General features: G+C 44.0%; 1 protein-coding gene across 1 annotated transcript in view; it reads left to right on the forward strand.

Annotated features, from left to right (window-relative positions):
* Nucleotides 1-1029: 1029 nt before the first annotated feature.
* LOC138514540 (olfactory receptor 5G29-like) overlaps nt 1030-26607 on the forward strand; it is a 37591-nt gene continuing 12013 nt past the window's right edge. Inside the window, exon 1 of the mRNA XM_069630005.1 lies at nt 1030-1936. Within this exon, the coding sequence (XP_069486106.1) occupies nt 1030-1936 (907 nt within the window). The remainder of the gene's footprint in view (nt 1937-26607) is intronic.

Consider the following 26607-nt stretch of genomic DNA (forward strand, 5'->3'; position numbering starts at 1 on the left):
GAATGGGTCTGACAACTTGTGAAGTCATTATTCCCTTTTTATCGTCGACTTGAACTGGCTTGTTCCACATTGTCTAGGCCGCTCATGTTGGTTCAGCTGGGCACTCTGCATTGCTCTGTGCCTCTTCCTCGTCTCAGTATTGAGGTTCTCATTTTCAACTGGGTTACCTGTTTTCCTCTTTGTCCCAGTTTCTGCATATGACTCACATAGGTAGTCCCTACTCTTCCTCGTCCCAGTACTTTCTAGGAACGTCAGGTCATCTACCCTACAGAGGTACATGGAAGTGTGTGGGATTATGGTACTCTGTGTAGTGCAGGAGGATTGGGGAGGTGGGATATGCTTTGGGCATACCGCGTTCTTCCTGGACAGTCATCCCTAGTCTCAGAAGGGGAATCCCTCCCATGAGATCCACCCGCTGAGTACCACCCCCTGGGGAATATCACAAAGTGGCCTCACCTCCCTGGATTCACGGGAAGGGGCTCCCTCTAGGGGAGAAGGGACGACATCCAAAGATTCATCACACAGGCTCCTCAGAGTTCTGCAACATGTATGGCATGCTGATGTTTCATAAAACAAGAGGTTCCATTCGTATTTGCCTGTGTTATTTCTATCTGGAAAGTAAAAGTAAACAATGCTGCACATTTTCTTCTGTTTCTGGTGTAGTGGAAAGTCTGTGATTCTGCAGTTCTGCATGTGGCCTAAAGGCTCTGTCCACCCCAAATCACGAGAGCATTTTAAATTGCACTATACAGTTATTTTCCCAAAGTGTTTGGGTAGTCTATTAGCACTTGTATTGTCACTTGTTATTAATGATTTGCTTCGTTTCTCTCTTTTGCAGGGATGCTGTTTTATTTTTACTTTGGTGACCCTTGCCTTCCTGTGCAACGTTTAATAAAATGTTTTAGAGCATGAATGGAATGGCAGTATTGACAAACAATGAAGAATGTACTTATTTCACCATACATCAATCAGAACCTAACAACCAGAGACATAATGTTCTAAATATTTAATGAGTAGCTAAAATGATTAATGGAAGGGCCGAATCAGACCTCAGTATCTGAGTTCATTCTTCTCGGGTTTACTGATGTTGTTGAGTTGCAAGTCCTGCTCTCTTTGGCCTTTACAGTGGTTTACATGCTTACCTTGCTGGGTAATATTGGCATTTCTTCTTTGGTGTGGACTGATTATCGCCTCCATACCCCTATGTATTTTTTTCTCATTAATTTGTCCTTTCTGAATATCTGTTCTTCCACTTCAGTCACTCCGAAAATGCTGGCTAACTTTTTCTCTGGTAACAGGGCAATATATCTTTCTAGCTGTGCTACTCAGCTCTTCTGTTTCTCTGTGTTTGGCACTACTGAGTGTCTTCTCTTGGCAGTGATGGCCTATGATCGGTACGTGGCCATTTGCAATCCACTGCTGTATTTGGTAATAATTAATCAAAGAGCGTGCATTCATCTTGTATTTGCTGCATATGCTCTAGGCTTCCTGAATGCTACAGTACAAATAACACTTACATTTAGTCTGTCGTTCTGTAGGTCAAATGTGATTGACCACTTCTTCTGTGACATCCCACCCCTGCTGAAGCTGTCCTGCTCTGAAACCTACATCAACCAGGTTGTGATGTCTGCATTTGCTTCTGTTCTTGGCATGGGATCATTTGGTTTCGTCATCGCTTCTTACTATTCCATCGTCAGAACTATTCTTAGAATCCAATCTGTGCAAGGAAGATACAAGGCATTTTCTACCTGTGCCTCCCATGTTATTGCTGTTTCTTTATACTTTGGGACTGTTTTTGTTATGTATGTACAGCCAGCATCTAGCTCTATGACTCAAAACAAGGTATTGTCCTTGTTCTATTCAGTGGTGAATGCAATGCTGAACCCCGTGATTTACAGCCTTAGGAACCAGGAAGTGACGAGAAGTTGGAGAAAATGTATGCAAAAAAATGTAAATAGAGAGATCGTGCACTGAGATGGCATTCTTGTGGTGGAATGGCTGGGCAGAAAGCATCTGCAACTAGTTGACCATCGCTGCAACGCCATGATATGTTTCATTGTATCATGGGCTGACCCTGACATCCCAAAAGGTCTTTGAGACTAATAAACACACAGATCACACGTTTTCTGTCAGGCAATGACTTTGGAAAGCCGTACTTAGATGTGTATTCAATTCACCACCACATGCTTCGTGCTTTTTCTTGGGAAGTGGGTTGTTCTGCGTTGGATATGTTCAATATTTGCAAAGATATCATTCTTGCAGCGTGGAGATGTTTAGGGGTTTTGGAATGTCTTGGCAGTAAGGAAAAAGCTATTTCTTTCTTTCTTGGTTGAAAGTGAATGTAAACACATGCATTTTTTGAAATACGAATGCAGGATAGCGAAGGATACCTTAATATGCCGTGCGAAAGCCACCACTACACTTGATAGTGGTGATCTTGTTCTGGAAGAAGAAATTATAAAACCATCCTAGTGACGAAAGAACGGGAATATAGGTTAGCAACCTGGGGCAAACTGTTTGATGCCATTGACAGGAAAGATAGTTAAACGATCTGGCACCTGATTAGTACTGGAAAAAGTCATGAGAAGATTTACCCAAAATGGTAACATCCCGCAAGAGACATGGATGACCCACTTCCAAATCTTGTACAGCAATACATTTTTCAATCCTATTCAATACAGGTACTCCCTGTCACAAGTGAGACCAGCACATGACCCTTTGGTTTCCTAAGTTAATGAAGTATGCAGAGCGATTCTATGGAGAGCGATCATTTCTCAAAAAGTGAACAAGGCCCCAGGTCCTGACAAGGACCTTATGGACCTATATAAATCGTACCCTTGTATTTGGGCTCCTACTTGACAAAGCTTTTTAATGCTATTACATCAGCTAACTTTATACTAAAACCATGGCAAGGGCCGAGATAGTCCCGATATACAAAAAAGGGGGAAGAGAACACCCAGCCAATTATCACCCGATATCTTTGTTGGATTCTGGAGGCAAGCTGTTCGCCAAAGTTGTGCTTTCCCACTTGGAAGAGTGGTGTATCGAACATAGACCAATTAGCGATGTCCAGACAGGTTTTTACCATGGGGTAAGCACAATCATTCAGTGTTTCAGGTTGCAACGTCTCATTGAAATATATGCAGTTCTCATAAAAATGTACCTCTTTGAGATGAACCAGATTTGACTGTGTCCCTTGCATCTAGACGATGGGCGTGTCTGGCTCAATTACAATTGCCTGACTCCATCATATTGGCAACCCAACTATTATACAGTGGGAATGATGCATCAGTATGATGCGGCGTAGGTGGTGAAACATCAAAGAAGTTCCCAATTTTAAGAGAGGTGCACCAGGGTTGCATTCTGGCTCCCAAATTGTTTGCCTCGTTATAAACCTGGTGATAAATGACGTACTTTCTACTCTAACAGATGCACCATCACTAGGCAGTGATAAATTCCCTACATTGATGTTTGCGTACCATAGAGCATTGGTCTCTCTGACACTGAGACATTTGATTAAGCAATTCTCTATTTTTGAAGAGTTATGTGAAGACAATTGGCTGGAGGTTAACACAACTAAGACTAAGATGATGGTAGTCTCAAAGAAAAGGAAGAACAGACCCTGCGTCAATATCTTCCTGAATGGTGAGAAAATTGAACAGGTTAGTTCACATGACTACCTTGGGTTCCGAGTAATCTCAAAATGTACTTTGCATGACAAAGTGGACAAAGCCAACCTGGTTCGAACGGTATCAGGTAATATTATCCCCACCAATAATATTGCCATGTATATGCTCGTCGGGAATGGCCATAGGCGATATTATTAGTGGGGATGATTTTTGGGGTAAATGGGAGCAGGGGTTGCGGGGGTGTCCCCCGCTCTCTTTAAAATAATATAGAGGTGGCAGGGGTGTCCCCCGTAGGTTCAATGGGTTAATATTGCCGCAAAAATACGGTGCCATTCTTGTATGGCAATATTTTTGCAGGGATAGTAACACATGGAACCATTCTAACAAGGTATAGTGGGGCAATTGCTAGGTTTTCTAGAGATTATGGAAGGGGTGCGTGAAAGACTAAATAGAAGATTACAAGCGACAGACCCACCAAGGTGCCCTCTATGGGGCCAAATTACAGGGCCAAATGGATTTGAAGCAGCTGGTTGTTTCAGAGAATGGTTTTTGGAAAAATATCACAGGCTTCCTCTGTCTACTCCAACAACTCTGCATTTGCTAGAATTTAGAATCCAGAGTCTGAGCCAATTGGCACTGATTTTACTGTTCTGTTTTGGGTTAGACTGTGGAGTTCGCCCTGTCTAGCAAAATACAGAGATGCTGCCAGAGACCTTTTGTCACAAGAGGGAAGAAAATGTATAGTTCATGCATATTAGGAATTGTTTGCTTAGTCTAGGTTGCTGTTCTGGCAGTACCCCGAGTCGATTGATGTGTCCACTAGGGATATAATCAAGACTAGCTATCTTTAGAGAGAAGATGAATTGTTAGCTTCTAAAATGCAAAGCACTGCACCTCTCACCCTCCAGTTGAATAGAAAACTAAAGTTTGGTTATGAGAAATACTTGAACATGTTGAATCCCACATTTTCGAGGCTTCTTCTTATGAAGTTTACGTTTGGCATCCTTCCCATGGCAGTACAGCTTCATTGTAGGGATTATTGGATAATTGTTCCTACTGTAGGGATGTAAGAGAAAGTGAAACTCACTTTTTTCTAATTTGTCCTCTCTATCTAAACCTAAGGAGTCAGTACATGAAAAGCCCATTCGTGTCCAAAGGTATGACATCATCTGTGGAAGCAATGCTCCTTTGTGTTCTAACTGATGACTTGACAGTTACTTCCTTAGTAGCCAAGTATCTCTTTAGAGCTTGGCTGAGGCGATTCACATTTTTGAAAACAGCAATATGAAGGTGCTGATTGATATGTCTAGTCTTAATGATTTGATGGGATTGCTTTTAAAATGAATTATTGTATAGGCTGCCTATTCATTTATTGTTTATATTATATGTATTCATAAAGATGATTTTATGCTCTGCTATTTTTTTGTTTGTATCTATGATGCAATGGCAATATGATAAATAAACAAACAAATTAAATACAATTCTTTATATATGTATGCTTGTGCTTATGTATATTTTGTATTTTTTTCAAGTGCCATATGCTATCTCAAAGATGGCCAAGAGCTCCAACGATGGGGTCACAAGCAGGCAGGACTTGTAACACAGAGCAATCGTTGCAGTTTTACAATCATGTCCAGATTCTATGGCAGGTTATAGTTTCTGCTGCGTGTCCCATTCCGCGTGCAAGTTTCATCATTCCTGAAGAATCTCTGTAAAAGGTCCTGTGAACACCTAAGGATTGGCATTGCATGGAACGGATGGGGTCAGGGGTTAAGGATTGGTTTTAGGCAAAGACAAGCAGTAGCTGTATGAAAATCAGGAAACAATCAAGGGTTGAGTGAGCTCTGTTCCAGGGCTGATATAGCAATCAAGGCCTTGTGTGACACACCAGATGTAAGCATTTAAACCTCTCTAGAACTTAACGACGTCTACCTTCACCCTAAGGCAGGGTTGTCCAACTCTGGGCCACGAGTACCAGAAACCTGACAGGTTTCAGGATAGCCCTCATTAATGCCCATGAGCAAAAAAGTGCAAACATTTCATATCATTGTATGCACATTTATCTCATGAATATTAATGAGGCATATTCTGAAAATCCGACATGGATCGGCCCTCGATGCCTGCAGTTGGGTAACCCTGCAAAGGTATAGCAGAAGGGTGTTCCATAGGGTTGAACCACATTGGTCCCTCAGTCTTTTTCAGGGCTTATGAAGAGTAGGTTCCATTTCAGTGACCCCAGAGTATTGGGTGTCTGGAGTGAAAATAAATGTATTTATGTATGTTCTAACTATGAAGACATGCCCCTTTAAGATGTCTTGCATAATGCTGAATGACTTACATCTTGTCTTGCCTTAAGACGGTCACATCAAAAACTATGGACATAAATTATATGCTCACCAGACTTGGACACAAAGGTTGTGAAAATCTCTCAGGAGCATGGGGAAAATATGCTTCAAATCAGGGAGAAAAAGGTCCACTGACTGAATTCAGACAATACAGTGGGCTTCTTTACCCCTGGCGGGAGTGCTAATAGACACTCCTCCTAACTGTGACTTCATATAAGGAATACAGGAACTGTAGAAGAGGAACACTAAAGATGCCGTCCGTAAATACAGGTATAGGCTATGCACATACACAGTGGCAGTCTGGTAACATAGATAAGGCTTACCTACAGTTAATGTTTTCCAGCAGTGTACCTAAACTGCTGACAAGGAGCCTGTGGTAATAGGTCCAGGGGTGTTTGTCCAAACATTAAAAATATCCCAAAAAGAAGGATGCAAAACATATAGGAAAAGCCCTTGGCAGCAATGACAGAACGAGAAGTACTCTCATAGAGAATCATCCAGTGAATCTTAAATTTGAATCTAAATACCTAATACATAGCTGCATTAAGCTCGTCAGGAACAAACGAGACTCAAGGTTCGAAACGGGAATTGCACCGTTGTGCGAACGCTGAAGCTTCCTTTCGGCTTGTTCATATTTCTGTGTAACACAACATCATGGGCAACGTGAATGTACCAGGACTGAATGGAGTTGCATCAGGAAGCGTTACTGGTTGCTATGAGCAATCTGACATGCTCTGCAAGCCGTGGGCGGCCTTGCTGTGACCGCATACCTATGCTGAGCAACCACACGTCTCGAGGGGAGTAATTTATATGTGTCCACATAATAGTGTGGACATGCCATACACAGGATTCTAACAGTACGCCCCCCTCCAGGAGACCTCACCCTGGTATCAGGACATGGTTTTACAGGGTATTTGTCATGGAAATGAATGATTAAGCGAAGGGCATTCATGTCTTCTTTAGATACTCAAGAAGGGTCTTCCTTTCCATACCCCTTTCAATGTACCAAATACTGCAGTTTTCTTCTATACTTGCAGGCATCTAACACTGACTCAATCTCATACTCCTCCTGTGGAACTACAGCTGAAGGGTGGAGGTTCTGTTCCAGGGATAGATTGAGGAACGTGAAACAGGTTTTAACAAGGATACATGGAAGACAGGGTGTATTTTGTAAGTGTCTGGCAGAGTGTGTTTCATAGCCAAAGGATTGTTCACTTGATTAATCTTAAATGGACCAATATACTTAGGTTTTAGTTTCTTTCCAAATGCTGGTATACGTAGCAACACTTTGTCTATGATTATATAAATTGAGACAGTTATCTTTTGCTGTTAGCATAAAATTGGGCCTGTTTTTGAGCTTTGCTCAGACATTCTTAAGCTGCTGTAAACCCAGAATGAAGGGCTTCTACATATTCTTTAGCAGCGGATACCGGACTTTGATCAAGATTACATAAGGGAAGTGACCAGGAATGTTGACCAGATGATAAATGTAAGGTAAGTTTGTGATTTTGATGGAGGTAAGGAAGGAATTGTTGTATGCAAATTCATCTGAGGGTAATCGATCCACCCATCCATGCTATTGTTTGGTGAGAAAACAACCTAAATATTGTCCAATGGTCTGCTTGGCTCTCTCAGTTTGCCCATCACTTTGAGGGTGGTAAGCAGAGGTAAAATCCAAACGTATGCCCATCAACCCACTCACTTTCTTCCAGAAGAAGAAATTAATTGAGAACCCTGCTCTGTGATTATTTTAAAAGGGAGCCCATGAAGTCTATAGATGTTATGTAGGAAACATACAGCTATGAAATGCCCCATTTTAGTGAAAGAGTCTAGAACGGTTAATATCACTCTATTGCCCTTATCCTTGGGTAGATCTGTGATAAAATCCATGGAGCAGGTTTGCAAAGGAAGATCTGGGACTGGTAAGGGGCACAATAATTCCATGGGTCTTTGTTGGATTTAGCTCATGCACATATAAAACAACTGTGTACATTATCCTTAACATCTTTTGTTAATGTGTCCCACCAAGCATAGCAGGTTCCATGTAATGAAGTTGCAGTGAAAATGGCTGTTTAAAAAATAATTGCAAAATAATTGCAGCAAAAAGGCCATGGCGTGGCCCCTGCAATCCATGTAATGTATGCGGGGGACACCATTGCAATCCCTGGACCCATTATACCACTCAAGGGAAGCGGGAGACACCCCCTAAGCCCTGCTCCTCTTGTGTTTTATAATGGAAACACTTTTACTGTGTCACACCATGGCCTTTTTGTCGCAATATTTTGTAAAAACGTCAATTTTACAGTGACCATATTACTGGATACTGCATAGCAAGTGATCTTTTGTAATGTCTTAAAGTTTCCAAAGTGTCCAGCTCCTTGGGCATCATGACACCATTGCAACATGGTCAGTTGGGTTTCTCTTGTGGGTAACCATAGTTTGTTTTTGTGAGACATTAATCCTTGAATTTCTTCACGATTTACAGAGTTTGGGAGAAATTCTTCCTTTCTACTTTCCATGTTGTTTTTTTGTAGGATGTCTTCATAAGGCAGGAGAAGGGAGTAAAGGGACATGATTCGTTTTTCCAGAGTGAGGAAAGGCACTCCATCGATTTCATGAACATCTCCTTGATATGCTATGGACAATGCATCCGCTCTTGTGTCAAGAGAACAAGGTTTAAAAGTGACCACAAAATTAAATTGTGAGAAAAAATGTATCCAATAATTTTGTTGCGGGTTTACTGATTTAGCGGTTTTCAAGAAACCTGGATTTGTTTGATCTGTCATGACAGTAATGGGATGTCTGGCACCAACTAGTAGATGTCTCCATGTTACGAAGGCTTCTTTGATCTCTAACAGTTCCTTCTTGAATAGGCATCATTCTTTTCAGATGTAGCAAAGGTGCGAGAATGGTAAGAGAGCGGGTGGAGCTGGTTGGTTAGCGGATCTTTCTGTTCCTAGAGCTCCCAAAGCATAGTTGGATGCCTCTGTCTCAACGATGTAGGGAATAGAGGGAACCGGTAGTCTTAAAACAGGGGCATTCGTGAACTTGATTTTCAATTCCGTAAAGGCTTTTGTAGTGTTTTGATTGTGTAAGTATTTTGCCCCTTTTTTTAGAATACGTGTTAAGGTTAGTAGGATCTTAGAGTAGTTATCAATAAAACATCTATAGAAATTAGCAAAGCCAGGGAATCCATAATGGCTGAGATCTTTTTCGGGTCCATTTCAATGCCTTGGGGTGTAAGTAAGTAGCCCAAATAAGTTGTGCAATCTTGATGAAAAGAACACTTTGATGACTTGGCATAAAGGCTATGTTTTCTGAGACGATGAAGGACTTCCTTAACATCCAGAACATGTTTGTCCAGAGATGAAAAAAAGATTAGGAGGTCATCTAAGTAAATGATTACATATGTATGTAGAAATTCACTGAAAATGTCATTTAGGAAATACTGGAACACGGCCAGGGTGTTACAAAAACCGAAAGGGCATGACAAGGTATTTGTGATGCCCGCACTGTGTCCGAAAAGTTGTCTTCCATTCATCACCTGGTGCCATCCTTATCAAGTTTTATGCTCATCGTAAATCTAGTTTTGTGTAGATGTGGCTAGACTGTGCTTGGTCTAGCAATACCTGTATTAGGGGCAGAGGAAATCTGTTCTTTACCGTGATGACGTTGAGCTGTCAGTAATCAATGCGTGGGCAGAGTACCGTTTCATCCTTTTCAGGTATGAAAAAGATTGGTGATCCAGCAGGAGAGGTTGAATGACGAATGAATGGTTTTCTGAGATTATCTTCTATGTAGTGCTTGAAAATAACATTTTCTTTAATAGATAATGCATGCGTATGTCCATAAGGAATCACAGCACCAGAAAGGAGTTTGATGTGACAATCATAATCCCGATGGGGAGTTAGTTTTTCTGACTCTTTAGGATCAAAGACTTTGAGGTATCATGGTATTCTGCGGGAAGCACCCCTTGCACAAGTAATACCACTTTTGGTGATTTTGAAGATCTGGACATTGCTTCTTCTTCTTTAGGTTTTGATTGTTGATAGCCCTTAGAACAAGATGGAGGACATTGATCTCCTGGAAAAGTAACTTTTTTGTCTCTCCAATTGATAGCTGGATTACGGTACCTTAGCCAAGGCATCCCCAATGTGATTTGAAAGTGGAGTGCTGCAATAGCATCGAAGGCAATGGTCTCATGATGTTACCTAGCACAGATCAAGGATAAATCCTGGGTCTTTAAGATTAGAGTACCTGAAATTAACAGAGACCGGTCGACAGACATAATGGTTTCAACCTTGTCCGTAGGTATCAGATGGAAGTGTTTGTAATGAGCAAACACTATGTCGATAAAGTTACCTGTAGCATCACAGTCTATCAAGGCCACCACTTCTTTCCATTTTTGAATTGTTTCCAATAGATACACCTTACTATAAAGATGGGATGTTTGATTAGGCAATATGGGACTGAAATCTCGATGAGAATTGCCATTTAGACATGCTCTCTTATTCCCTATTGTCGGTGAGTCTGGGCGTTTCCCGCACAGGACTTAAGACGAGTTCAATTATGTTTTGTGTCCCCACAATAAAAACAAAGCTGTAACCGTTGTCTTCTTTCCCTTTCTTCAGATCAAACATGACCCTGAAGACTGCCTAACTGCATAGGTTCAGTTTCCGAAGAACTGGAAGGATTCATCATAGTAACAGGATTTCTTTCTGATTTGTAAAATTATCTGGGCGTGTCAAATCTTCTTCTTTCTCCTTTCCTGTGTTGTAAGAGTTGATCAACCCCTATAACTAAAGCTAGATAGTCTGACAAGAGCTGGGGGCGGGGGGTTCTAGGACAGGGCATCTTTGATCTCCTCCTTTATACCTCTGTAGAATATTGTAATCTGGGCATCTTCAGGCCATCAGGTCTGCGTAACGAGTCTTTTGAAATGTGCTATGTAGGTGAGTAGGTCCATATTGCCTGGTCGCACATCCAGCAGCTCATTCCTTATCACTTGGTTTTCTCCTTATCTACCAAATATGAGCTGGAATGCCTCTAGGATCCCTGGGTAGTCTGCCAATAGAGGGTGATTTCATTCATATAAGGTGCAGCCCAGGCTAATACAATTGTATCTAAATTAAACAGCAAAAAGGCTACCTTGGCTTGGTCGGATGCATATAGTTGAGGCCGATTCAAAATGTGTATTTCGCATTCTGTTAAAAAGGGTTTTGGAGGACACCAGGGGGTACAGTAGTGACAGGGTCCCTGGGCAGTGGATGTATTACTGCATCGGCAGGGTCAGTGAGAGGTGGTTCTGGTGCCCGTACAGAGAAGAGCCAGACCCCACAGTGCAAGGCCTGGCGTTGCGGGATTCCTGCTGTGTGACAGGCCACGCAGCCAGCATACGGGGCGCGAGCAGCTGTGCCTGGTGAGACCAACAGCGGAGCAAGGTCGGGCTGGGGAGTAACCCGGGGCCCCAGCAGTGCTCAGACACTGTGGGGCACAGTCAAGAGGGACGGCAAATGAAAGACATCCCCGTGGGTGCTCTGAGTAGAGGCAGACTCGAGCTGCGATGGTGGAGCTGCTGGAGGCGAGTTTGAGCATCATGGGACAGCCCGGGATCCAACATTGCTTGACGGGGACACAGAGAAGGAGTGGGGCACCTAGAAGTGTAACCCCCAAGGCAGGCTGACATGGCCTGACCTGGAGGGCTGCCCAGGGTTGGAGGTGTAACGCAAGGCAGGAGGAAGGAGGTCATCTCCTCAGAGGCCACAAGGTAGGACTTTGGCAGCATGCTGGAGTTAAGAGAGGGCCCCAAGTGAATACCTGGAGAGCTAACCTATGCCGCAGGAGATCCTGTGGCATAGTGCAAGGAGGCACAAGGTGCCTGCAGGAGGCATCTCCCCTCGTGATCTGTGAGGTAGGGGAGCCAGTAGAGGACTGCTGCAGGCCCATGGTGAGGGGTCCCACAAGGCTAGTGACTATCCTGAGGTGCAAAGGCCCTGAGAGAAACCACAAGTTCAAAAGAGTGGCAAGTGGGGAGGTGCAAACTGGGTCCCCAGTGGCATTGGTGGAGTGGAAGCCTAGGGAGTGCACGCCTGCCAGGGGAATAGCTGATAGGCCAGCGGCGCAGGCAGGCAGTTTATTGGTGTGAGGGGGCTATGTGACGGAGCCCCGTTCGGGGGTGCACATTCAGAGACCTACCACAGATGGAGAAGTGGAGGTTAAAGTAGTCATGCTGACCGGAGTGGACCATAAGCACCACAGAGGAATATGAGAGTGGTGTGGCAGTGAAGGCGGTGCCCAGTGGAGGTGCGAACAGAAAGAGGCCAAAGAGTGGCACAACGTTGGGGTTAGACCAAGTGGATGAGCTGGAAGGTTACAGTCTCACAGTTCCAATATCCTGATGGTGGAGAAATGGTGAAGGACAAGGGGGTGCAGGACCTCACCCCTGCACTGCAGAGATTGGCACCATCAAAAGTGATATCCAAGTGATTCTGGAGGAAATTTGTGGAATGTAAATGGACATTGGGGTGAAAGTGGTGGATTTATCAGTGAAGGTGGTAATGTGAGAAGAACGGATGGAAGGGTTGGAGGCAAACCACATCTCCTCAACGTTGCTTGAATCACAGATGGGGTTACGTTTCCAAGAAGTTGAGAGGAGGGAGTAGGAACTACGACTCAAAGTAGATGACATTGAAAATAGAGAGCGACGCAATAACCTCTTTTTTTTTTTTGCTTACAAGAGAAGGAGGGGGAATCCCCGGCTGGACTGAAATGAAAAAATCAGGAAATTATAGGGATGGTCTTGGGATCTAAGGAAGATGAGCATGTGGCCTTGGACAGGGTGGCGGAAACAGGGGGCCCCATTATGTCCTGGCAAGTCTGCATTATTACTGCGACAAGGCAGAAATTCTGGAGAAGGTACGACGCTTGGGAGACAGCGAATATGAAGACTCTAAAGTGTCTATATATCAGGATCTCTCAGCCCAGACCCTTTTGAGGCAGAAGAAGTGTGGCTTTAGATGAAAGGGATGAGATACAGGTGGGGATTCCCCTTTGCACTTAATTTTGAATAGGAAGGAGAGAGGTTACAACTTGTGTCAGAGGAGGACTTCAAAAGGGCCCTGGAGGACCTAATGGGACCCCAACAAGATAGCCGTGGGGGCGAGGCAGGGAAGGGCCCTCATCAGGAAGAGAAGTCAGGGGCCGAAGATGGACTTTGGACGGTGCAAAATTCAAGGGGCCAGGAAAATCCAGAAATGTAACACCCCCCACACCGCAAGAAGCCCAGATGAGTGGGGTCAAGCTGACTGTTGAAAGTTATCCATTCCTTGGGGGAACGCTAGTTTGTATTTTAAGGGATGATTGGAGGTCGCAAGTTTTATGGAAGCAACTATGTTCAATGGGAACTTCTTCATGTTCATTAACTCTTTTCAAAGTTTCAGACTCGCAAAGGGGAGAAGGCGAGGGGAGGGGATGTGGGAGAGGAGGAGGAGAGCCGACGAGGTTGCCCAGGGAGGCAAGTAATGCTGGGGGATGACAGGATGCAGCAAAAGTGTAGGGTGCCGAATAGGGAATGCTAGTGCCGCCAGGATGCGGGTCGCAATCCTGTTGGTTCGGCCAGTGTATCCATAATCTTTGGAACGGGTGGCCGAACACCGCAGAGAGAGAAGGTAGAGGGGAGGGATGAGGGTAGGAGGGGGTGAGGAAGGGGTGAGGTGGAGGAGGGGCATGAGAATATATTGGGGTGTTGAACCAGAACATGGGTAGAGATGAAGAGGTGGGGTGGGCTGTATACTGTTGTATACCTCTGTAAAGTGCCCAGTTATGTATCTGTATTGTTGTATAACTCTATAAAGAGCTCCATTGCTTCTCAAAGCTAGGTCCGGACACTCAATGAAGGCCATAATAATAATAATAATAATAATAATAATAATAATAATAATGAACATACCAAAATCTGTTATTGCCATCAAGATACTCTGTTTATTCCTCTTAGGGGAAAAACCTCCTGACACGGAGACGAGGGTAGGGACCTATGGAGGAATACAGATTAGGAAACAAACAGAGAGAAAGGACTCTGACGTTACACTGGGGAAGACCCAGGAAACGTAATAAAGGAAGTAGGCAAAGACTGGAAAAAGAGTGAGAGAACCAGTGAATTACAAACTTGCGTTCTGATGTGTCCTGAAAAAAAGCTGCCGATGCGGCATCCTATGCAAAGGAAAAATACAGCTGAGGTCTCTGACATGTGGAGTTGGTGACCAATGAATAGAGCAGCCGATGGGAAAGTGAGGCATCTGGACCTAGAGTTAAGTGGTTGTGTGACCGAAGTTGTGCAGAGCTTGACCAAGAGGTCAGTGAACAATGCTGATACCTCTGTTGAATAACAGGAGGTCACACAAACAAGTGAATCAACACACTTGTGTATAGGCGCGTTATAAATGCCATATCATATCATATCATAAACCCACCGAGACTGTGGGTGAAAGCGCAAGAGGCAAACCTAACTATTGAAGAAGAATGTCCCGAGTCGTCGAAAGTCCCAGTGGTGTTGTCCTTGAATAAAGGAGGTAACAGGGAAAATGGGAGACCCGGGAGGGGCACTGAAGAGAATGATTACTAGCATGATCTTACTAGTCCGAGCCAAGAGAAGGTACTCGCATTGAGTAGAGATAAAGAGAATGATTAGTGGTACGCTCATACTCATCCCAATCAAGTTAAGATACTTGAATTCAGTAAAAAGATGGAGAATCATTACTGGCATGCTCAGACTTGTACCAGTCCAAATCAGATGCTGAGATTGCATGAAGAGAAGGAGAATTAGTCTAGAGCAAGTATTAAAGGAAGATAATCTTTACTGGAACACTCATACTCCTCCCAGTCAATGTAAGACACTAATGTGGAATGATAATCCAGGGGAGCAAGGGCACAACCTTGAGAGATTACCAAACAGGAGATACTGTGAGAGGGATAATTGGAAAGAACAGACTCCAATAGAACGCAAGGGCCAAAGCCAAATGGGAAACCAAAGACTGTGAAGTAAAGATTAGGAACTCAGGAAGTCAAGAGGTAAGTTCTAAGTGTTGGACAGTTATCCTATGAAAGGAAAAGTAGAAATATAAGTGGAGTAAGAAAAGAAAAAAGTCAGAAGGGACGAAAGAGTAAAGAAAAGAAAGAGACACTCATAACCTTAAAGAACCGAGTAGCAGAACTGTGTCACTTGATAAAAGTATTCATTAAGAACTCTACTTAATTCAACGGAAATTCGTGCAGAGCCAGCTCACATGAGAAGGGAGTCATTGGCCTGGCTTTTGTTCTTAGAATAGTGGTAGTGTTAGAAGAGGTTAGTTTGGACAGCGGATGGATCCTGATTTTGGGCTCTCACTGATGACTCAAAAGCGCCTTAGTTAGTTTGGTTAGGTTGTGAAAACCTTAGGTATTGGGAAATATCAGCACTTGTTTTTCAGTTAATAAAGCAATACCAGTGATATGGAAAGTTAGAGTCTTTGTCTTTCTTCTGAGCCACCACAGTACCTAATCTGAAAGTATAAATAGAAGGAAATGTAGACATGTAAAACCTGAGTAATAGCTTCTCATGTAGGTTTGCATTTAAAAGTATGCAATTGTCACTAACGATAAATCTCTCCCACTGTAAAAGCTCTGCTAGAAGAAATGAATGTTAAGCAGTCATTAAGGGTCTCATATAATCTGCCTGCCGCTGGGAGGCGGGTATTTATCTTAACAGCATCACAAGGGCTTGGGACGGGACACCGCCCGGAAGAAGCAGAAAGAATGCAGGCAGCGCCATGTACTGAAATTCCACTTTGAGTGCAAAACTAATTAAGTATTGGGCCGAAGCAGAATATCACTTTTATTTCTGGAATTCGGCTGAATACTTACTCGATGATGAATTTTGGTAACCCCTAGTCAGGATTGGTCTGATTGATTGCTATTTAAATTCTGCAAATAACTCAGTTCACAATGTCTCTTTACCAATTCTCAAATAATTCCAGGGTTGACCTCCTAGTAAAACAATAATGTGGCAAAAAAAGAAAGTATTTGCTCAAAAGTCTCTGGTTCTCCAAAAGTCTAGCTCTTGCCTTTTCCCAGGCGCAGTCAATGGCTAGACAAGTGATAATATTAAAGGAGCATCTCAGCAATCCTTCATCTACTTTTCTTTTATGCCTTGTGCCTACAGGTCTGCTGAGTGTCGTCTCAGGTTGCTCCCTGAGACAGTCTCTTTTGAGCAGGGTTCTCTGTCTCCTTTATCCCATTAATATACCAGGGACTTGTCATGTAATGTGGCACTTCACATAGCCCAGGGTGTGGACCTTGGAAGCTGAGCAAGTTGAAGGGGCGGCTGTCTGCTACCCTAGGGTTTCCTTCTGTGGGATTTCATCCTCTCTTCAGCTAAATAAGTTGGTCTCTTTACCTGTTCTTTCAGACTCTCTTTTCTGATCTCCCCCAGCTTCTCTCTCCAATTCCTGCACCTGATCTACATCATCCTGCTCCTTCCATCAGACTTCTCTGAAATGCTTCATTCTCCAAATTCTCTGCCTGCAAAAGTGAGGCTGTGTACTTTTGTAGAACGCTGTTTCCTCCCCACTGGGTTGGGTTACCTGTGAAATCTTGCAAATTAGGAGGGTGATGTGATTTGTTAGGGTTGGTAGAGTCAGATGTACTGGCTTTGGCAGTTAGAAGCGGGACCAAGCATTTAAGAAGCTGGTTCACCATCTTGAATGTCTTTGTGCCTCTCCCTGGACATGGAAAACACTGTTTGAACTGGGCACAACTTCTCTATCTGTTCAGTGTGGGTGAAGAAGTTTAGGGCATGTGTAAAACGTGCTTCGGAAGCTGCTGTCTGTGCATAAAAAGCCTAGGTTTCTGGGACTTATAATTGTGTTTCATTTGGTCGGGTGAATGATGCTAGGAGACAGTGCTTTTGTAAAATTGTATCATTCACATCTGAGAATGCTGTGAGTAAATATATTGGCAACATTGTAAACATCATGAGTTTCTGCACCTGTAGGAAACCGCCTGTATGTCTTTGATGTGGTTTCTTTTTTCTTGAGAAAACAGTATCAGCCTGATTTTAGCCAGTCTCTGTATTTCAATGCTCAACACTGGTTGGGCTAATATGCTTCTGTGCACTTGGGAAGCTGGACTTTCCTTTCTTAAAGGACAGCATAAGCAGAATACCAAGCTTCAATGGAAGCTAAAACCCTGTTTTCTGAGTTGGGTAGAGCCTGTTTTCCCATATCTCATCTGCTTCCCTGATGACCCCTGAAACAACCCTACCCCTAATTAATGGCATTTCACGGTTCCCCTGTTAATAGATGTGGACCATGTGACGGTCACAAGTAATCCTTTACATAAAATTCCCAGGTTCATTATCTACTATCTCAGGTAGGTACCAAGCCACCTTCTTCACACTCCTTCACACTACCAGTAAACCAAATAAAGAGGCATGGGACCTCATCACAGTTTCCAGCCATCACATTTTCACAGAGGCAAGAATCTGAGTTGATTTAACATTGTTAAGATGCCGTAGCTTTCACCTCCTGCCAAGTCAATAAAAACCCTTTAACTGGATATGAGACTTGGAGTGGTTTCTGTGCCATCTGTGATACATGGTGTTAGAATGGGATCCTGTTAGACCCTGATACAGAGTTTGCTCACAACCCCAAGATGTTGAGAGTGATAATGCTGACGAGTATGTCCAAGCATGACCAAGACTTTAGAGGGGAGATCAAGGTTCTCCTGCTGAACCTGGGATGTCTGCCGTTCATTCTGAAGCAGGGGCAAGTGGTGGTTGAACTGATGTGCGAAAAGATTTGATACCAGGCATTGAAGAATTAGAGATGCTGAACACCACTGAGCGAAAAGAGGTGGCGTTTTGGGAGATGACAGAGATTGCTATTTCCCAGATGCATCTTCATCCATTACACCTTTGATCCTGATGTCATAATGCAGCTGACTCAGAGAGAGATCAGCACCTTTGTTTATCCCAACCGACATTGGTTGTTTTCAGATGCATATTCATCCTTTGTACCATTGCCACAAAGTCATAATGCAAACAACAAAACGCTCCAGCTGGTGTCTCCAACCACATGTCTGTGGGATTTGCTACAGCTCACAAAACAGATCCTTTCTTGTACCAGGCGAGCAGGTTCGTGGTATCAGAGGATGAGAGTAAAAGACTGAAAGTACCCAATTTCATTGAGAGAGGAGGGTTGCTGTAATAAATCAGTGTTAATCCCTAAAGGGATGGCATAAATTATCAACAGTTACTTGTGTAGGCCCAATTCAGAATGGCAGTGGTGATATTTGCACACTCCAACCCGACTGCTGGACACTTGGACCTGGAGAAGACTCAGAAGATACCTTTAGCACAATTCTACTGGCCGGGGTGAACGCCGAGGAGAAAGAATTCTGTGCATGCTGTCCCATCTTTCACAAGACTTCACTGGATGCTGTACCCAGGGCCCTTATGTAACCCCTGCTATCATTGAAGTACTGTTCCACATCAATGTATTCGGAATACTTGAACCCTCAAAATCATGGAACAAGTACATTCTAGTTATTATGACTACACAACCTGATTTCCAGAGGCCGTCCACATTTTTGACGGAATACCTCAAGGGTCATTCTAAAGTCCTGTTCCCATTCTTCACCTGAGTGGGTTTCCCAGCAGAAATAGTGACAGACTATGAAAGCAGTTTCATGTCCAGGTTAACGGACGAAATTAAAGCTCTCATGCAGATCCGGACCTTGCCTGGCTCTGTATACCGACCACAGATGGACATACTCATTGAGAGGTTCAACCACACTCTGAAGCAGATTATAAGGAAGGTAGTTATGGAGACCCGAATAAACTGGAATGAGCTAATACATTGTGCATTGTTTTCTGTCCTGAAGACCCCACAATCCCCCACTGGATTATCCCATTTGAGTTTGTGTACGGGCAAAACCCAAAGGATGTCCTAGACATTTTGAGGGAAGAATGTGAAGGTCCCAATAGCCAGCAAATCAGTGACCATCTCCTGATCCAAAAATACCTGGCAGTATATCGAGACAGTCAGATGCCTTGGATGGACACGTATGAAAGCGGTCCAAAGCCGTCAATAAGCTGCCTACAATAACAAGGCCCAACTACGTACATTTGGGAGACCAAGTAATGGTTCTCAAAACCTTGGTTCACACAGAATCTGATACCTTTATGCAGATTAGTTATTTCTACCGGACATCAATGGCAAAAAAAACATCAATCTGAAAAAAATATCAATAAAGCCAAAAGGCCATTAATCAACTATAAAAAGGCAATTTTCAAAGCCAAAAGAAAACGCGTTCATAATGAAATTACGGTGGCAAACAATCAATTGAGAGAACTCTTCTCAAATATATCAAAGTTCCATCATCCCATGAGTAAGGATTCTTCCATTATACCATCATTGGCACAAGCTAATGCCTTCAATAGCTTTTTTGATGAGAAAATCGAATCTATTAAGAGTAGCATCATTGCTAAGGTTTTTTTTATTCCATCCTTCATCCCTCTGGAACAGAGCAGTAATCGATCTCCTGGTGGACAGGAACAACTTAGAGGTCTGCAGCCCCCCAAACAGATTGATTTTCATCCTCTATCTGAGAACAATATATGTGCATTGGTTAAAGCCGTGAAACCCACCAATGACTCATTGTTTCCATTGCCTGCAGTGGCAGTAAAGCGTAAGGTTGAGGAAATATCTCAGTTCATTACCACTTTTGTTAATAAATCTCTAGACCATGGGTCAGTGCCCCTGACACTGAAACATACTATATTAACACCATTATTAAAAAAAATCTAATCTGGACCCCTTGGTCCTCCAGAACTATTGACCTATCGCTGTCCTCCCTTGGCCTGGAAAGGTTCTGGAAAAAGTGGTTACTCAACAAGTGCAGGATTTTGTGGCAGAAGTGTCACTTTTAGATCCTTTTCAGTCAGGGTTTCGTCCAAAGTTTGGTACAGAGACAGCTTTGTTGGCAGTCCATGACAAACTGTTGGAGGTGGCTGACCAGGGTAAACTCTGACTTCTGGTAATATTGGATCTGTCAGCTGCCTTCGATACAGTCAATCATGTTATGCTTCTGGATTGGCTGAGGTCGTTTGGCAGGGTATCGGAGCATGCTATTATGTGGTTCAGCTCCTTCTTGGAGAATCACCGACAATGTGATTAATTGGATGGAGGCTTTACCGCAGATCCAATTAATATGGGATGTGGCGTTCCGCTGGGGCCCTCTCTATCGCTGCTTCTCTTTAATTTGTATCTTCGACCCTTGATGGAAATTCTGAGACGTCATGGAATGAGTTATCAATCCTATGCAGATGACACTCAGATCTTCATCACAATTGGTAACGTTGAAGAAACCTTTGCTAGGATTAGTAAATGCCTTCAGGAGATCAGTCTGTGGATGGCCTCTAATCAGTTCCAATTGAACCCTGCAAAAACAGAGTTTATTCTATTTGGACCTGAACACCTACTCATTGCTTTTAAATAACAGCCAATCCCTAACCTCTTCCGGAGTAGAAATTAAATTTGCAACTAAAGTAAAAAGCCTTGGCTGCATCTGGCAGGAAAACTTGGGCTGTGAAAGCCAGGTTGGAGCCAAGGTAAAAGCAATTATTCGCTCATTGAGACTCCTTCATCAGGTCCTTGCTTACATTCCAGAAGAAGATCACGCTCTGGTGGTGGGAGCCCTCACTAATAACCACCTGTGTCTATTGATAGGCATTCAAAAAAAGAACTTTATAGGCTTCAGAAGGCCCAGAATGCAGCAGTCAGATTGGTTTGTGGTTTGAGCAACACTTCCCAAGTATCTTTCTCTCGGCGATCACTCCACTGGCTGGTGGTCGAGGATCGCATTAAGTTTAAGGTGGAATGTCTTGTGTTTAAGTGCCTGAACAACTTGGCACCAGATTATCTGAAGGATAAGACCAGTCATTATCAGTCCTCTAGATGTCTACGCTCACAGGACCAATTCCTCCTGACTAAGAATTAGAGATGCTGAACACCACTGAGCGAAAAGAGGTGGCGTTTTGGGAGATGACAGACATTGCTATTTCCCAGATGCATCTTCATCCATTACACCTTTGATCCTGATGTCATAATGCAGCTGACTCAGAGAGAGATCAGCACCTTTGTTTATCCCAACCGACATTGGTTGTTTTCAGATGCATATTCATCCTTTGTACCATTGCCACCAAGTCATAATGCAAACAACAAAACGCTCCAGCTGGTGTCTCCAACCACATGCCTGTGGGATTTGCTACAGCTCACAAAACAGATCCTTTCTTGTACCAGGCGAGCAGGTTCGTGGTATCAGAGGATGAGAGTAAAAGACTGAAAGTACCCAATTTCATTGAGAGAGGAGGGTTGCTGTAATAAATCAGTGGTAATCCCTAAGGGGATGGCATAAATTATCAACAGTTACTTGTGTAGGCCCAATTCAGAATGGCAGTGGTGATACTTGCACACTCCAACCTGACTGCTGGACACTTGGACCTGGAGAAGACTCAGAAGATACCTTTAGCACAATTCTACTGGCCGGGAGTGAACGCTGAGGAGAAAGAATTCTGTGCGTGCTGTCCCATCTTTCACAAGACTTCACTGGATGCTGTACCCAGGGCCCTTATGTAACCCCTGCTATCATTGAAGTACTGTTCCACATCAATGTATTCGGAATACTTGAACCCTCAAAATCATGGAACAAATACATTCTAGTTATTATGACTACACAACCTGATTTCCAGAGGCCGTCCACATTTTTGACGGAATACCTCAAGGGTGACTGTCCTTCTGTCTACTTTTGTATCAAGGGGGGACAGAAGATTTTCAGTTTTTGGTCCAATGCTTTGGAATAGCAATCCTAGAGAGATTTGGACTCTTAATTCACGTTATCAGTTTCACAAGACCTTAAAAACATTTCTGTTTATATACTAAGTTTATTTCTGTGCCTATTATGAATCCTGTTTAGTTCTGAGGGTAGTATTCAATTTAGTCATGCAACTTCTATCGGTTCTTTTATGCCATCTGCACCATTATATGATTTGGTTTGGTCCGCATTGGCTGTGATATAAATTCCTCAAATCAAGTCAACTCAAATAAAATCTTACCAACTACGCAAAACAAGCTCCTGGCACGGTGGCATGGACTCTATGTGGTCACTGAGAACTTCTCCCCTAACATAGAAGGTACAGAAAGGTGACCAAAGAAATCCCTCCCAGCTGCACCACATCAATAAGCTCAAAGCTTGTAAGGACAATGCCAACCCCCAACTCCTGGTGTTATACACCAATAAAACCTGCCAGAGACCACAACCAAGAGGTTGCCATTAATACTAGGCTCAACATTCAAGGTTACTAAGAGGTTGCTATTAATGCAGTGCTCAGCACAGGGGATAAAGAGGTTCACAAGTGTCTTTTCCCTGAAGCTGATGTAAGTGCAGGGGGTTATCACACCACCAGGAAAAGTCATCAGCCTATAGTCTTACCAGATCTTCATGGTCAGGAAGAAGATCATAAAGGAAGAAATAAAGAAGATTCTTGACCTGGGGATAATAGAGAAATCACATAGCAGTTTCTCTTCCCCTGTAGTGCTGGTACCAAAGCCCAACCAAAGCTGGAGGGTCTGCATCAACTTTCCATTACTAAACAAAATCTTCCAGCTTGATGCATATTCAGTGCCAATGATTGAAGAACCAGCTGGAGGGGCTAGGCCCGGCCAGGCATATTTCTGCACTAGACCTTACCAAAGGCTATTGGCAGGTACCACTTGATGAGGGCGCCAAGCCCAAGACAGCTTTATGCACTCCAAATTCCTAGTGCTACGATGTGTGCTACATGGGGCACCAGCCACTTTCTAAAGATTAATGGATCATGTCCTGGCACCTTGCAGGGAATTTTGCTGTGACCTATTTGGATTATATTGTTATCTATTGCTCCAGCTGGAAGTATCACCTCCACCATCTAACAGCTGTATGCACCCAACCCTGAAAAACTCACCTTCTCATCCCAGCTTATGGATGAGAAGGTGCCAGGGATTCCAAGTGGGAAATAGCAAGGTACTGCCACAGGTTGTCAAGGTGGAATAATTCCAGCAGGTGAACCGACCTGTCATGAAGAAAGACATTCAAGCCTTCTTAGGTCTAATGCGTGTTCCCAATGACAGTTCATAACCGGTTTTTTGGACTCACCAGACCACTAACGAATAGGTTAAAAAAGGACCTGCCAAATATCATAGTCTCGGGCAAACAACCAAAAAACGGCCTGTGAGCAACTGAAGGAGGCCCTGTGTAAGAATCCTGTTCTGTTATGTCATGTTATGTTACATGCATTTATAGCAGACACGTCCACCCAAAAGACATTTTGGTGTGAAAAGACACACATAAAAACAATAGCCAATGCGATCTTAGTATAGCAAGGTTTTAAACTGACAGCAGAACTGTAAGTGATTCCTAGTATGCCTCATACAAGCTGGTAAGTCATTCCAAAGCTTGCTTGCAGCCACTGAGAAAGCCTGCCCCTCCACCCTGTGGAGATGAAATCTAGGGACCACGAACAGAAACTCATTACTGGAACAGAGCACTCTACCTGGCGTATAAGGCAGAAATGTCTCCTGCAAAAAAGCAGCTCCTCCTGGTAGTAGGCTCGATGGACCAGGCACAGAGATTTGAAAACTATCCTCTTTTTCACTAGAAGCCAGTGAAGGAATCTCAAAACTGGGCTAATGCGAGAAACATAGCGGGTGGCAGTAGCCAACTGTGCCGCAAGGTTCTGCAATACCTGGGGGTGATGAATCAGACCGATGGGCTGGGCTAAGTACAGAGCATTGCAATACTCTAAGCTGCTGATGACAAGTGAGGCAACTACTGCTGAATGTAGGTGAGCAGTCAGGAAAGGCAAAACCTTGCGTAGAACCTTCGGCAAGAAGTGACCTGTCTTACATACTGTGCTCACATGAGGGGCTATAGAAAGAGAAGAAGAGAGATAGACACCAAGATTTCTCATTACCGTCATTGGAATAGGAAATCCCCCAGTGAGGCTGGTCAGAAAGAAGAGGACCAAGAGTCCAGATCCGAAGAAGCGCCCACCACAAATTGTCACACAACCAGCCCCTCAAGGCCTCCAGGCACTCACACAGATGGGACGACACCTCACCCTGGTCGAGATCCAAACAGACCAGGATCTGAGTGTCGTCCACTTAAGAATAACACCTGCAGCCGTGGGAGTGGATGAGGTCAACCAGGGGCTGAACATAGATGTTAAATAACCCCACAAGAGAGCAGGCGAGGAGAAGGAAGAAAAGGAGGTAAAGACATTGATTGGCTCCTCTCAGTCAAAAGGGAGGTAAAGCAAGCCATGACAGGATCTGAAATGCCGGCAGAGGACAGGCGGGACAGAAGTATAGAGTGGTCGACAGTGTCGAAGGCCGCTGACAAAGCAAGCAATATCACGGTATCCCACTTCTCCCCCATCAACCAGCCTGGCCAAATCATCCACCACAGATGCCAGGACAATCTTGGTCCCTCTCCAGGGATGGAAACCAGACTGAAAGGGGTCAAGCAAAGACAGAGATTGCAAAAAGGAAGAAAAAGGTGGAGCTACCAGAGACTCTAAAAGTTTCATGCAAAAAGAAAGCAGAGAAATAGGTCAGAGGTTCATAAGAACAGAAGCATGCAGAAGAGGAACCACAATGGCCTGTTTAAGCTCTCGCTGCGGAATACATCCTGACTGACAGGATAGATTTACATCTTGCGTAACCCAGAAGATCATACCCGGCAGAATGTCCTTAAGGACACTCAGTGGGACAGGATTGGAAGGGGCCGCAGATTACAACTTGCATATGGCCGCAGACACACCTTCATCCGACAACACTGGAAAAGCTGACCAGCTAGTGGCTGCCCTGTGGTCCAGTTTACCTGAAGCCGAAGTGATGGTCGATTGACCCAGGTGGATGTGATGGCTTATGTCCACGATCTTATTGTGACAAGAGTTTGCTAACGCGTCACAGAGTAGCTGAGACAGGGCTGCTACCAGCATAAACCGTGCAGTAGAGGAAGATGTTGTGACTACTGCAAATAGCTCCGTAGAACGATTTAAAGCAGTTTCAACCTTGAGTGTAAACGAATTCCACTTTGCTGTCTGAATCACTGTGTGATCATTCCAAGACCGTGTTCCAAAGATTGTTTTTGCACTAGCAGTATAAAATGAACGCCACTTGCGTTAAGCTTGCTTTAGCACCAAAGGAGCGTTCTTAGGTTCTTCAGAAAGCCACGGCTGAGAGGGGCGACGACCCACCTGGGTATGTTTAAGTGGTGCCACTTGGTTTGTTTAAAAGATGAACCTATGGGGCACTTTGCCTTAACCAATGACATCATGTGTGCCACGTCCACCCTCGCCAGTTTCTCCTCAGGGCGAATGCTAAGCAGGATACAGTCGCCAGAGGTGGACAAGGAACTAAAAAGGGGACCAGACAGTGGGCAGACTAGACAGTGGTCAGACCACAAAACCTGGCTTACAGGTAAAACTGAGAAGCAAGGGTCCGCAGAGAAAATTAAGTTCAGGATGCCCCCTTGCTGGTGGATGGGCTCCTGGACACATTGGGTAAGACCTAAATTAGCAATTGCTTCAAAGAAATGATACAACACCGGGGAAAGAGGGGGGTTAAATCTAATATTCAAATCCCCTAATGTTAGGGAGAATACTCTGTTTAGGCTGAATTTCCTAACCTAGTGAGTCCCCCAGCAGCTTTGCTGGATTTCTGGAGTTTGTTTTTTTCATCCTGCCAAGAGTGAGACTCTTTTTCTCCCACTCTTGGACATGATTTGTGGTATTTCTTTGAATGTTAATGTGTTCTATGGGGTCTTTTACTCTGTAGGGTCTCATGTGTTTTGCTATGTGTGTTACACAGCACCCTCTGTGCCGTAACACTGGGGTGTCCTAGGTGACCCCCACCATAGACTCCATACCCTGGGACTGACTACTGTCTCCCAGGGCATGTAAAGTCACCATTGGCTTTACTAGACCTAAATTTACTAACAGAACCAGTACAGACCATCCTATTGTGGACGTACTGGTAGGGGTAATTTGATTACCCCTGGGTCTGTTATTCGAGGGGGCACTGTCCCGTCCCCCCTCGTCGAGTTTTGGCTGGTGGCAGTGGATACTACTTTTTATATTCGACCGCAAATATATTCCTATGGGATTTTCCCATTGTTCGAGGCCAATACTTTTTTCACATTAGTCTCTAACATACCGCCGGTTTATTTAATTAAAATAAATTCACCGGTTGGTATTTTCTGCCAGAACTCGGTTTTTAAAATGGCGTATGTGTTCGCCTCTGTAACTCCAAACCAAAGGTTGAGCCCTTTGTTCCACTTTTGGCCGGCTTCTGCACAGAAGCCCTCCAGAGTGGTGCCATTCTGTCTGGGTACCACAGGGCGTGTGGGAGGGGGTTTAGGCACCCTGGACTGAGTTGCCTTGCCAACTCAAGTCGCACTCTGGTGTGATTGGCCCAAGTGGTGAGCCGCCCCGCTCACCACTTAGCATGTTTGATTGACAGCTAGGCTGAATGAATGGGGGTTTTCTGCATAAAAGCAGG

This window comes from Ambystoma mexicanum, chromosome 12 (assembly GCF_040938575.1).
Source record: "Ambystoma mexicanum isolate Mex_15411 chromosome 12, UKY_AmexF1_1, whole genome shotgun sequence".
In the NCBI taxonomy this organism is placed as follows: Eukaryota; Metazoa; Chordata; class Amphibia; order Caudata; family Ambystomatidae; genus Ambystoma; species Ambystoma mexicanum.